This window comes from Nematostella vectensis, chromosome 1 (assembly GCF_932526225.1).
Source record: "Nematostella vectensis chromosome 1, jaNemVect1.1, whole genome shotgun sequence".
NCBI lineage: Eukaryota > Metazoa > Cnidaria > Anthozoa > Actiniaria > Edwardsiidae > Nematostella > Nematostella vectensis.
Window position 1 is genome coordinate 20162824 of NC_064034.1, and position 12582 is coordinate 20175405.

The 12582-nt window shown below is 38.9% G+C and overlaps 3 protein-coding genes across 4 annotated transcripts in view; 2 read left to right on the forward strand and 1 right to left on the reverse strand.

Moving 5' to 3' along the window:
• The window catches only part of LOC5504942 (rapamycin-insensitive companion of mTOR), a 37625-nt gene that overhangs the window by 3883 nt on the left and 21160 nt on the right, over positions 1-12582 (forward strand). For both annotated transcript variants that reach the window (XM_032373310.2, XM_048727254.1), the window contains exons 4-15: positions 1861-1922; positions 3670-3801; positions 4025-4036; positions 8827-8878; positions 9245-9371; positions 9936-10105; positions 10523-10590; positions 10672-10739; positions 10817-10899; positions 10980-11067; positions 11302-11392; positions 12377-12443. In XM_032373310.2, coding sequence (XP_032229201.2) covers positions 1861-1922; positions 3670-3801; positions 4025-4036; positions 8827-8878; positions 9245-9371; positions 9936-10105; positions 10523-10590; positions 10672-10739; positions 10817-10899; positions 10980-11067; positions 11302-11392; positions 12377-12443 — 1020 coding nt within the window. The remainder of the gene's footprint in view (positions 1-1860; positions 1923-3669; positions 3802-4024; positions 4037-8826; positions 8879-9244; positions 9372-9935; positions 10106-10522; positions 10591-10671; positions 10740-10816; positions 10900-10979; positions 11068-11301; positions 11393-12376; positions 12444-12582) is intronic.
• On the forward strand, positions 4057-6805 carry LOC125562702. Its single transcript, XM_048727255.1, has 2 exons — positions 4057-4895; positions 5545-6805. Exons 1-2 carry the CDS (start codon positions 4520-4522, stop codon positions 5958-5960), a joined length of 792 nt encoding a protein of 263 aa, XP_048583212.1. The 5' UTR covers positions 4057-4519; the 3' UTR covers positions 5961-6805.
• On the reverse strand, positions 7232-8831 carry LOC5513841 (golgin subfamily A member 6-like protein 22). The gene is made up of 2 exons (XM_001633980.3): positions 8651-8831; positions 7232-8163 (listed from the first exon to the last, which is right to left on the reverse strand). The coding sequence occupies exons 1-2, from the start codon at positions 8750-8752 to the stop codon at positions 7420-7422; spliced, it is 846 nt and encodes a 281-aa protein (XP_001634030.2). The 5' UTR covers positions 8753-8831; the 3' UTR covers positions 7232-7419.

A 12582-nucleotide genomic window follows, 5' to 3' on the forward strand; every position in this document is an offset into this window, starting at 1 on the left:
AGGTACACAACCAAACGAATGGGCTACATAAATAACTTTACCAAGGTACACAACCAAACGAATGGGCTACATAAATAACTTTACCAAGGTACACAACCAAACGAATGGGCTACATAAATAACTTTACCAAGGTACACAACCAAACGAATGGGCTACATTAATAACTTTACCAAGGTACACAACCAAACGAATGGGCTACATAAATAACTTTACCAAGGTACACAACCAAACGAATGGGCTACATAAATAACTTTACCAAGGTACACAACCAAACGAATGGGCTACATAAATAACTTTACCAAGGTACACAACCAAACGAATGGGCTACATAAATAACTTTACCAAGGTACACAACCAAACGAATGGGCTATATAAATAACTTTACCAAGGTACACAACCAAACGAATGGGCTACATAAATAACTTTACCAAGGTACACAACCAAACGAATGGGCTACATAAATAACTTTACCAAGGTACACAACCAAACGAATGGGCTACATAAATAACTTTACCAAGGTACACAACCAAACGAATGGGCTACATAAATAACTTTACCAAGGTACACAACCAAACGAATGGGCTACATTAAATAACTTTACCAAGGTACACAACCAAACGAATGGGCTACATAAATAACTTTACCAAGGTACACAACCAAACGAATGGGCTACATAAATAACTTTACCAAGGTACACAACCAAACGAATGGGCTACATAAATAACTTTACCAAGGTACACAACCAAACGAATGGGCTATATAAATAACTTTACCAAGGTACACAACCAAACGAATGGGCTACATAAATAACTTTACCAAGGTACACAACCAAACGAATGGGCTACATAAATAACTTTACCAAGGTACACAACCAAACGAATGGGCTACATAAATAACTTTACCAAGGTACACAACCAAACGAATGGGCTACATAAATAACTTTACCAAGGTACACAACCAAACGAATGGGCTACATTAAATAACTTTACCAAGGTACACAACCAAACGAATGGGCTACATAAATAACTTTACCAAGGTACACAACCAAACGAATGGGCTACATTAAATAACTTTACCAAGGTACACAACCAAACGAATGGGCTACATAAATAACTTTACCAAGGTACACAACCAAACGAATGGGCTACATAAATAACTTTACCAAGGTACACAACCAAACGAATGGGCTACATAAATAACTTTACCAAGGTACACAACCAAACGAATGGGCTACATAAATAACTTTACCAAGGTACACAACCAAACGAATGGGCTACATAAATAACTTTACCAAGGTACACAACCAAACGAATGGGCTACATAAATAACTTTACCAAGGTACACAACCAAACGAATGGGCTACATAAATAACTTTACCAAGGTACACAACCAAACGAATGGGCTACATAAACAACTTTACCAAGGTACATAGTTAGGTGTCACCTAGAAACTAACCCATGATGTTGCTGATCTTGAAGAAAATGTTTATTTTGGAAGGAATCCATTAAATAAGCCCTTAGGTTCGTAGCAGTAAATACCAGGGGCCGATCGAGGAGTTCCAAAAAGGGGAATATTGTTCTTGCATGGATTTCCTTTTATTTCTTGTTATTTTTAAGCCAAATATCTGGCAAATTGGGGCCACGGTCTTCTCAGTCCCCCCTAGATCTGCCCATGTATACCTCCAAATCCATCCCTCAAATTAAACTATTCCTGCAACAAAGAGCACTGCTATAAATTTTGCTGCAATAAACCCTTGCAATCAATGTGAGATAGTACAATACTGTCAGTTAATGAGCCAAAAGGGTGTTTAAGCACACATCAAATTTAATGATTTAAACTGTTATTTTGTGATTTCTTTAGTTGATCCAGAACTTTGACGAAAAGACAAATTTTGGTTATTGCATGGAAGACATCATTAAATGGTATAGTACACTAATTCGTGTCCTAAGTATATACTGTTAGTTCAGATAGAACTTGCATTTAAGTTGTGTGAGAAGCACGCTTTAATGTGATCACTCAGAGTTTAGGTTTCTCACTGGATGTAGCATTGGTAGCATACGGGGGGGAGGGGGGGGGGGGTCAGCCTCATGTTTCAGATTGGTGGTATCAAAACAAGTGAACGAGAAAAAAAAATTAAAAAGGAGTTATGAATGTTATACTATTTTCAATAAAGTTTTACCCATTTTTGGCATTTTAGAAATTTCACAGAGGAACCATGTTCTTTTTCTACCCCTCTCTATCTGCCGTTTCAAGCACCTCCTCCTATGTCGTCCACCCTGCTTGTCTCTCTCCTTCTCCACTGTCCTTCTCCAGGTTGTTTTCGACCTCCCTTGCTTTCTTCTCCCCTCAGGCGTCCGGGCCATGGCTACGCTGCATTGGCATTCCCAATCCTGTCTGAGTACATGGCCTATCAATTTCATCTTCTCCGTTCGATCTCACTGCTTAGTGGCTCTATGTTAGCATGTTAAAGGGCCTCCTCATTGCTGATGTGGTCTTTCCAGCAAATGTTCAGCATTTTCCTTAAGCATTTTAGATGGAATGTCCAGTATCCTATCATCTCCCTAGTATTTAAAAACCAGCTTTATTATACACAGGGCTTCTGGAACTACACGGAAAAAAAAACTCAAAATTACGCAGGATTCTTTGCTAAATTATCCGCTAAATTACGAGGAAAGTCAATCATTAAGCGCTTAATTATGCTTGATTTTGCAATACATTTTTCTTTAAAAATCACAATTTTGCGGGATTCTTTACTGAATTACGCGCTAAATTACACGGAACGTCAACTGTTACGCCCAAACTACAATTTGTACCAAAGGAAAGCACAAAATATTTTATTTTATTTTTTTGCTTGAAAATATCTTAGGCAAGTTTTCATTGGCTCCTAGCCACCAGCCATTTAAAAAAGGTATTTTATTATTAGTCCTAGGCCTTCGCAGTTCAGCAAAGAACGCCTAGTCATTTTATTTGTTTTCGAAATTCAGTTCGAAATATCGCACTCTTACGGAGAATATATCTCTTTTTTTACGAGAAATAGAGGTAAGAACCCTAAAAGAACACATCAGCTGTGCAATTAAATGTTTTGTCTTTCAAAATTTAGCCAAATTACGCAGAAATTCCAGAAGCCCTGTATACAGCTACAGTGCCATGCTTGGTCATTGAGTTGGTCTTGCAACCTCATATGACCTGCTCAGAAACAACATAACACAGCTGCAATTCTATAATAAATATATTATTATTCTTGTTTGCTTGAGCTGTATGAAAGCTTATTGACTTGAGATGTTTCTGTTGCTTCCAAGCTTGCTCTTGGGCCATGAAATGATAGGAAAAATTCAAGGTTCCTTAAGTTCCCCTATGATCTTTACACTCAAAAGCCTTATCATCAATAAGAGCTTGTATATGATAGCAGCTCTAGGTTGCTAGTGGCCTAGTTCTGTATACCATGTGAATAGTGTGTGGTCCACAATAACACAATACAAGCATGTTTGCTTAAAATGTGGATGCTCAAATCCTTGAACACATTCTTTAAGATGTTTTGCATTGTTGAACTTGTTCAGATAATGCATACAAGCATGGGTTTGCTCAATATGTGTTGTCTCACGCTGGACTTGTTTGAAATATATAACACATTTTTTAAGATATTGTACAACCCTTTACTTTCTGTTGCAGTTTACAAGTCCCATTGACAATGCCTGCCAAGGAAGTGCGCGCCGCTGGTGTGCGAGCTCTTCGACACCTGTTTAGCGACAAAACAACTTTTGAGAAAATGCTCAAAGTCAGAATGGACATCTTCATTATCAGGTAAAGTCTGTTGGGGTGGTGCTTCCTTGTCAAGATTTGGGGGTATTGGAACAAAAACTGCTTTTTGAACACAACCAATTTCTGAATAAAAAGTGTTCATCACGACCATGTTAAACACTAAGATAGTTCATGTCATCAAATCTATGTACAGTGTAGCTTTATCACCATCCCTGGGTATTCAAAATAGGGTGTGTACTTACTGTGTATGACCCACACTTTGTAGATCCATGGACAATACTAGAGACCTTTAGATCCGTGGACCAGGTCCACGACCAGGACGAGTTTTGGCCGCGCGCGCACTGGTACTACAGACTAGTCCTCGGCCTGGTTGTCGTCAAATTGCAACATTTAGATAGTAAACAAACCGTCGGAATGCAATTTTATTAAGTTTGTTCATAGTTTGGCCATGTTTGAGCCATGTTCTCCAAGAAAAACATTCTAACATCTTCAATTATGCTATACCTCGACGATTTTTTGGAGGAGGAAGATGTCATTCGAGTTATCTTGGAGCAAAATCGGAAAAATCCTGCCATTCCTCACGAGAATTACAGTCGGATCGAGGAGACACTCGGTGATATGTCTGAGGCTGAACTAAAGGCTGAGTTTAGGTTCGGTCGTGGCGAAATTGACCTGCTTCTCGAAGCTCTTCAAATCCCGGAGTCATTCAAGTGCATCAATGGAACTGTTTCTTCTGGTTTAGAAGGACTATTGACTATTGATGTTTTTGAGGAGGTTTGCATACCCTTGCAGACTCGGTGATATGATCCCACGGTTTGGTCGCTCTATTCCTGAGCTTAGCCTCATTTTATCAGAGGTCACCGATTTTATTGTGAATACACATGGTCATCTGCTACTTGACTTGAATCAACCCTGGTTACAGCCATTCCAATTGGAGTCGTTTGCTCGGGCAATCAGCCGAAAAGGTGCTGCGCTGGACAACTGTTGGGGTTTTGTTGATGGCACTGTAAGACCCATCTGCCGTCCAGGGGAGCACCAAAGAATAATGTATAATGGCCACAAAAGAGTTCATGGTATTAAATTCCAGTCCGTGGTGGCGCCAAATGGCCTAATAGCCAACCTGTTTGGTCCAGTCGGTAAGTGCTTTTTTATTGTTTGACCCACTGGATCACTTGAAGATCCCCATACATGTACTATAGTTTCTTTCATAAAATATTTTGAAAGTCTTTATTAATGTCAATGTTAAAATTGGTTACATTAGATTTTGCATTATTTTTAATCTAGAAATTTGATGTTGCGACCCCATGATTTGTGCAGGTTTTCTAATTGGCTGTTTGAAAATATTTTGACTTACCTAGTAACAATACTGTAAACAGTGCCCCACAGTGCATAGCATGTACATACTACTACTATAAAAGAGAGCTTATTTTACAGCCATTCATTTTTCACACTATGTAATTTCTCTTTCACATATACTTGGTCTGAGTCTCTATCTGTTACATTGCAAATGAACTTATCTTTGTGCGCCAACCATAGTTTGTTAGTACTGTGTACTATTAGGAACTTTTTTTCTTCCTTTTTTTGCACATAAAAAGACATGTGTATTGAAGAACTAACATACTTTTTCACATTTCCAGTACAAGACTTAGAATTTCACAATATTCTCATTCGTAAAAATATTATTCTCCCTCTACAACAACATGCTTATGTTTTAGAATGCCACAGCTAAATATAAAATTGTTTCACAATGAATTTAACAAATGTTAAATTTTCTTACACATACAGAGGGAAAGAGGCATGATGCGAGGATGCTACAGATGTCAGGGTTACTGCACCAACTTCAGCAATACTCTGTTGATCAAGCACGGCAGCCACTTTGCATCTATGGGGATCCTGTTTACCCTCTCAGAGTTCAGCTACAGGCACCATACAAACATGCTCACCTCACAGCCGACCAAGAGGCCTTCAATTCTTCAATGAGCAAAGTTCGATCGGCTGTTGAGTGGGTGTTTGGGGACATTGTCTCTTATTTTGCCTTTCTGGATTTCAAAAAGAATCTCAAGATGGGACTTAGTCCAGTTGGTACAATGTATGCTGCCTGTGCTCTTCTACGGAATGCTCATACATGTTTATACAGCTCTATGTCTAGCTCTTTTTTTGACCTAGAGCCACCTACTATTCAAGAGTACTTTCAAGTTTAATGAAAATAATTATATTGTATTGTCAAAATTTTGGTCCCTGCTCATCCCCTGCTACTCTGGTAGCAAAGGTTTCTTTGGGCTATTCCATTTTTGTTCCCCTCATATCAAAGAGCCAGAAAGAGTCTTTTATTTTGACTCTGGATTTCCTTAGGGGTCTTCAGTTTTGAACCTGGTTTTCCACAGGGGGCTTTGATTTCGACTATAGATTTCTATATGTTTGCTAGAGTCTTGATTAGCAATAGGGTGCATAAATTTATCTGACATTTCCACAAGGGTAACATGAGAGATTCTAGATTTCCACTGTGGTAGAGCAAAGTTCCTCGATTGGGGGATTACAAATTTTAAATGGAATATGGCACTTTCTGTCAGTCTTTTATTAGCTAGCTGCTAGTTTCTGTTTTTAATTCTATCCAAAGCTCATTGGGCTTAAAAGTGCTAGTTTCTATTTTTTTGTTATTTGTCGAATATGAAGGAGCCAATTATATTAATTATACGAGGCTTGTTAAGACAGATTCTTTTAGTGTTTAAAGCAACTTGTGGCAAAAAATCTGGTTACTTAGAAAGTACCAAACCTATTGGCTTTATTTGGCAACTTTTGAAAGGTTTGCATATAAAAAGAAACTTTTGTTTCCTTGATGGCAGCCTAGGAAAATCAATTCCTTTAGGTGGTGAACTTTAATTTTTCGGCTTCCATGAATATTTCTTGGGAGGACTAACCAAAGTAAATGCTGACCTATAGTTCTTTCAAAGTAAATTAAAACTAAGCCAGGGGGTTGTCAACGTTCGAGTATATAGATTTTTGATTGCTACAGGTATTCTATAAAATAAAACACTTTTAGATTCTTGTGGAGTGAGAGAGTTGATACTTGCTTGATACATGCCTCTCAAAACCCTCAGATGATAGAGTACAGGCCACATGCTACCTGTATGCAAGTATTTTCACCTCTATCCCATGTCCAGAGCTGAAGTGGGCACTACACAAGAGGGTGGCTATCTTGAAAAGTATCTGGCCTTATATCCATCTTTTAAGTGATTTCATAAATTATGTATTCATATCCCTCACATGGAAGAGATGCAAGTCACAAATACAGTTTGAATGGGTTTAATTGATTTTTCTACCCCCCCCCCCCTCCCCTGTATTTTCTAAAGCCTTTTCTGTTGAGGAGGTGTGGATTTTTCCTGGGAACAGATGCCACATGGAATTTGACTGCTTTTGTTGTCTGTTGTTGAACAAACACAACTTTGACCCATGAATAATAAATGTAGCCCACTTTGTAGAAAATATGATTTAACTTTATTTTCCAAAGAATCTACTCTATAAAGAGTTTGGCACCAAGCAGATTGCTGAAGTGTTCAGTAGAGAAGTACTTGAACTCTGCTATAAAATGTCAGCAATTGACTATCAATATAATTTATAAAAGAAACATTAAAAAAACATGACATTATTGCAGAGATGCTGTTAACAATAGTAGGTCTTTGCATTTTTAACAGCATTCAGCATCTCTGTTAGGACATTCATCATGGCCATATTCATGGCTTGTTGTTGCTGTTGCTGTTGCATATGCATCTGCTGTGCCTGTTGTTGCTGCTGGAGCAGGAAGCCATGGAAATGCTGCTGTTGCTTTAATTCATTTTCTCTGATTTCCAGCTCTCTTGCCCTCTCCTGACTACGTACTGCTATGCTCTGCTCCATTAATTGCACCAAACTTTGCTGTGTCTTTCTCTTTGGTTGGTCTTCTTCGCCCTTGTCTTCGCCACTCTCTTTTCTCTTCTTGGTTGCACTTAATCTCTCTGTTGCCTTCTTCCTCATATCTTCTGCCATAACCTTCTCGTCATCCACCCTCTCTTTCCTTTCCCTTTCCCAGTCCTCTATAAGCTCGTTGTAGTCTGTAAGCATCTGGTGCTTTTCATCGTACATCACCTCTCCCCCACTGTCTCTCTTCTCCTTCTTCTCTTTTTTTAAAAAGTCTTCATGCAGACTATTAAACCTCTTTCTCACCGACCTTTGAGTGACCTTAAACCCATGGTTTTCTTTTAAATTGAGGGCGATTTTGTCCCACTTCTGTCCTCTCTCTTTTGATGCGTAAGGATGCTTGTGAGGCTCCTCCGCAATAACCTCTTTCAGAAGTGAGACATCGCTGTCAAATTTCCATATAAAGAGCTCTCTTTTTTCCGCCACTTTTTTATCCTCAGACATTTTGTACTGTAAAAAATCAAGATTGAGTCTATTAAGCGTCTGAATTTAGTCAATTACAGAAAATTACGAGTACTTAGGCTTATAGTAAAAAAGATGAAGTTTGTTTACATTGCAGTGTTACGGTGGCAAATGCTCACTGTTATCAAACATGTTGGGAACAATAAAAACGAAAAATGTGGGCGTGAAAAAAACTTAAGCGAAACTTTCAGCCCTTAGTTAGCCCTCCAAATATATATTTTCTGAAAATGATCGTTAGGGTAACTGAATTATGCAAATTTTATCGTAAATGAAGAATCAAAACAATACGAGAAAAGCAACAAAGGGAAGACCGCGAAGTTTCAGCCGCTTTATTTGTATCTCAAAAAACGATAGATATGCATCTTCTTTTTACAGAGTTGCTTGAATTCTTTATCACATTTACCTTTCACAACACTGTCAATATTTCCTATAGACTTTTGATGAACAGAATGATTTGCAAAAATAAAAAACATACCTTGAACAAACTGGTCCCGTGAGTACCACTTTGCTGTGTAAACTTGTCGTCGCCCACTCGAGGGCGACCAGTTTTGACAGTAGCGTGACCGTGACAGGCCATCTGCGCATGCGCACACAACGCGCGAGCTAAAACTCGTCCTGGTCGTGGACCTGGTTCTCGGATCTAAAGGTCTCTACTATTGCCAATGAGGTCGAGAGGATCCAGGCCCTGCGGTTCATTCGAAAGGTAAACGCATGCTGTAACAGATTACTAAATAAATTATCTGAGTTTTTTCTGCACATGTGAGTTGGTTTACATGGAAACATACCTCAAGCTCACTAACCCACTGTTTTTATATGCTTCTCAAGCGGAAAAGCTCTGTTTAGCAAAGTGGGGCTTCTGTTATGCATACTTTAACTTCCCATTAAGCAAAGACAAGATTTCTGTTCTACAATTGTGATGTTTACGATACTGGTACATATGTTTTCATGTGACTTGTCACATAAACCTGTAAACCACAGTCTGTATACATGTGTTAAATTGTTTAAAGGTGTTAATTCTTCTCTATTTTGAGTGTTGTGTTTCCTGAATCTTATTGTTTCTACTTGACAGGTTGTTGCTGTGTGCCCCAAATCCTGCCCCATGTCATTGGCCGTTTGCTTGGTGTCGACAGGAAGTGATAATTCCGAGGAGCCAGACAGATTGAAAACAGCATGTCTTGCTACTTTGTGTGAATTAGGTTAGTTGATCCATTCAAATTTACAGAGATTACTTGTACATGTATCTCATTTTATATGGGAACCTGTGTGGTGCAGTTGGCAGAGAGTCACTGTGTCTCTTACCTTAGTTCAGAGTTTGATGCCCACTTTGTGTGTTGGTTTGGCCTGTGTTCTGTGGTCAGGTATGAGTTTTAAGGTGTGATTATAAAGCAATCATGATTAGAGTGAAACTCACCGAGGAAGCCAAAATCTTGTAGGTATGCATTTCAGCCTCACAGTATTTGTGTTTTAAAAGGAAAAAATCAATACATAATGCAAGGAACCAATTGTTTAAGAAATGTTGCTTGTTACAACAGAAAGCAACATATTCAGTACTTATTAATCAGGCATAAATATCAGAAAGGGCTTATTTTTGTTGAAAATTGTTTTTCTGTTGCTCTTTGATGTAACTGCCACAGCCAGTTTTTGTGCTTATTTTAGCATGAAATTGCCACTTAAAAAATCACATGACTTTTTAGTGCAAGTTCCCTATTGCCTGTTTGTATGCTGTCATTTTGTACTTATCTTTGATTTACTGGAATCAGCCATCAAGAACTCTGCCCTAGCTTCATACAGTGGTGGAATCAATGCCATTATCAGGAACGTGCTTGATTGCCAAGTACCACGACTCAACGAGGCGCTCATGGTGACCTTACTCTTTCTTCTGAATAACTCGGACTCCAGGCCGTATGTGCGCTCCGATGTGGGGCTTGAGGTGAGGTCACTTTACTGTACCTTCCCGAATTATCCCCTTAAAAGCCTTGGTTTATCCTATACTTAACCTCACTTGCCCTGGTTTATACTTCTTAACCTCTTTAGCCTGGGTTTAAATGCTGTACTTAACCTCTTTAGCCCTGGTTTATTCTGTGCTTAACCTCTAAAGCCCTGGTTTATTCTGTACTTAACCTTTTTAGCCCTGGTTTAATCTCTACTTAACCTCTTTTGCCCTGGTTTATTCTGTACTTAACCTCTTTAGCCCTGGTTTATTCTGTACTTTACCTCTTTAGCCCTGGTTTATTCTCTACTTAACCTCTTTAGCCCTGGTTTATTCTCTCTTTAACCCTGGTATATGCTTACTTTAGTACTATGGTATTTTTTTACTGACTACACATTTGTGTGTTTTCCACGGTAGGGAGTTCTGGCTCCCTTTACAGATCTTCATTACAGACACAATGCCGATACCTCAGAAAAGCTTTTCAAGTAGGTGCAGACTATACAACCTTTGGTAACTCTCAACTTATTTAACATGACTTTGAAAAATATTACTATTTTGTCTTATAGGGAAGACAGAGAGGCAAGACTTCGTGCAAGTGAGATGGCCATCATAGCTGTTTTCCGATCATGGTCAGGTAAAGGACACTCTTATGATTTCTGCAGGTGATGGATATGTTTTGCCAAGTATTTGTTGTTGTTTTTTTGGACACAGGGATAATCAGTTTCTGCAAGCCAGATGGAAAAGGACTGCAATCTTTACTTGGAGTGTTCTGTCTTAACAACTCAGAAGTCAGGGTATGATTTTGTTGAATGGCGGAGCGCAGACAGGTCTTTTCTGGATGCATCCTCACGTCTTTTCTTTTCCTTTTTTTCAGAGAGGGATCATGGATATCATATCTCAGATTTTTAGAATCAAGCAAGCAGTATGGACGGATGATTTTAACATTGCACTGATGAGTGTGGGTAAGTTGCTCATTAAATCTCTCTTGAATGCTGTAAAATGATGATGGTAGTGGAGATCACGGGATCATGTTGATTGTGACTGTGATCTTAATGGTGATGGCCACGGCGATAGCGATGGAGATGGCGATGATGATGACAACAATAACGATGGCAATATTTTTTTCTTGCGATGGTAATGATGACCCCTCAGTTTTCTCCTATATCCTGTTTAATTATCTCAAAATGTTTTTCCAGACCCCTCTGTCATGCAAGACACCTGGAGACTGCAGGAAAACTTTGTGGCACAAGAGGGAAAGGATTTGCTTCCTCACAGGGCAACTGGGAGGTTTGTATTTCCTCTTATTACATGATTGACACGGTTTCCATTGTTTTCTGTAGGGCTTAATTTCACGTACAAACCTCATTAATAGGCAAGTAGATAAGAGCCCGGGGAGGGTTTTGATATTCAGCAGGGAAGAGCGGCACTGATGAATTGAATTAGATTGCTCATTATTAATGCAAGGGATGTATATGAGATACATCCCGGGGAAGCTTGTATACATCCCTTGCATTTATACAGTCGAACACCTACTATCAAAACTTACAAAACTATCAGATCCTGCTGCCACAGCTCTGGCTCTAATTCCTCTCTTTTCAATATACACCTATTTCAATTAACGTTGTCGGTGCAAATGGCGAATGGCAAATGGTAGTTATAGGACCAATCACGGCTTGTAGGTATAATTACCCCTAAGAGTAAAAAACAAGTAAACTAATCGCATGAGTTATTCCCATTTTCCTGCTTTTGGTGAACTGTGGGGAGTCCCTTGGTAATTTTGGATGGTAGCACTGCCATTTGCCATTTGCGCTGACAACATATTTTCAAATAGGTGTATATGCTAATGCCGCTTGAATCCTCCACACCACTCTTTGTTCAATCAGGCTTCAATTTCAAAGATAAAGATTTTGAAAAACATTTTTTGCATGGAAACCTTTGTCAATCTGTAATAAGTCAGTTAATTACCTCGAGCCTTCTGCAATAAGCTTATACATCCCTCGGCCTTCGGCTTAATTGCTTATTGCCTCAGCTCTCGGTAATTAACTCTTACATATATCTAACTCCAGGGAAAATACTTGTTTCAACACAGGGCGCTGCCTACAAGCAGGCAAGCAGTCCATATACAGTGTTACTCTCTCATTGGTTGACAGTTGACACATAGCCCAACTCCATTTTGACACATGATCTTACCCCATTGACAAAATGTCCTAACCACATGTCCTAACACCCCAATTTTTAACTTGATAGTACCGCTATCCATTTTTCCTACAGAACCAACCTTGTGAGTAACTACACAGCCCTAGTGCTTGCAGCATTCATGAATGCAGGATTGTTAGAGGTGGGATATCTGGCATGACAGAAAAGTTTTTATATTATATTTTGGGTAATTAATGTTCAAAACATGCTCTTTTTCTGCACCATTTACACACCTGTATGAATGCTAGCTAAAATGTGACTCTAAAATTCTTTATTTGGTT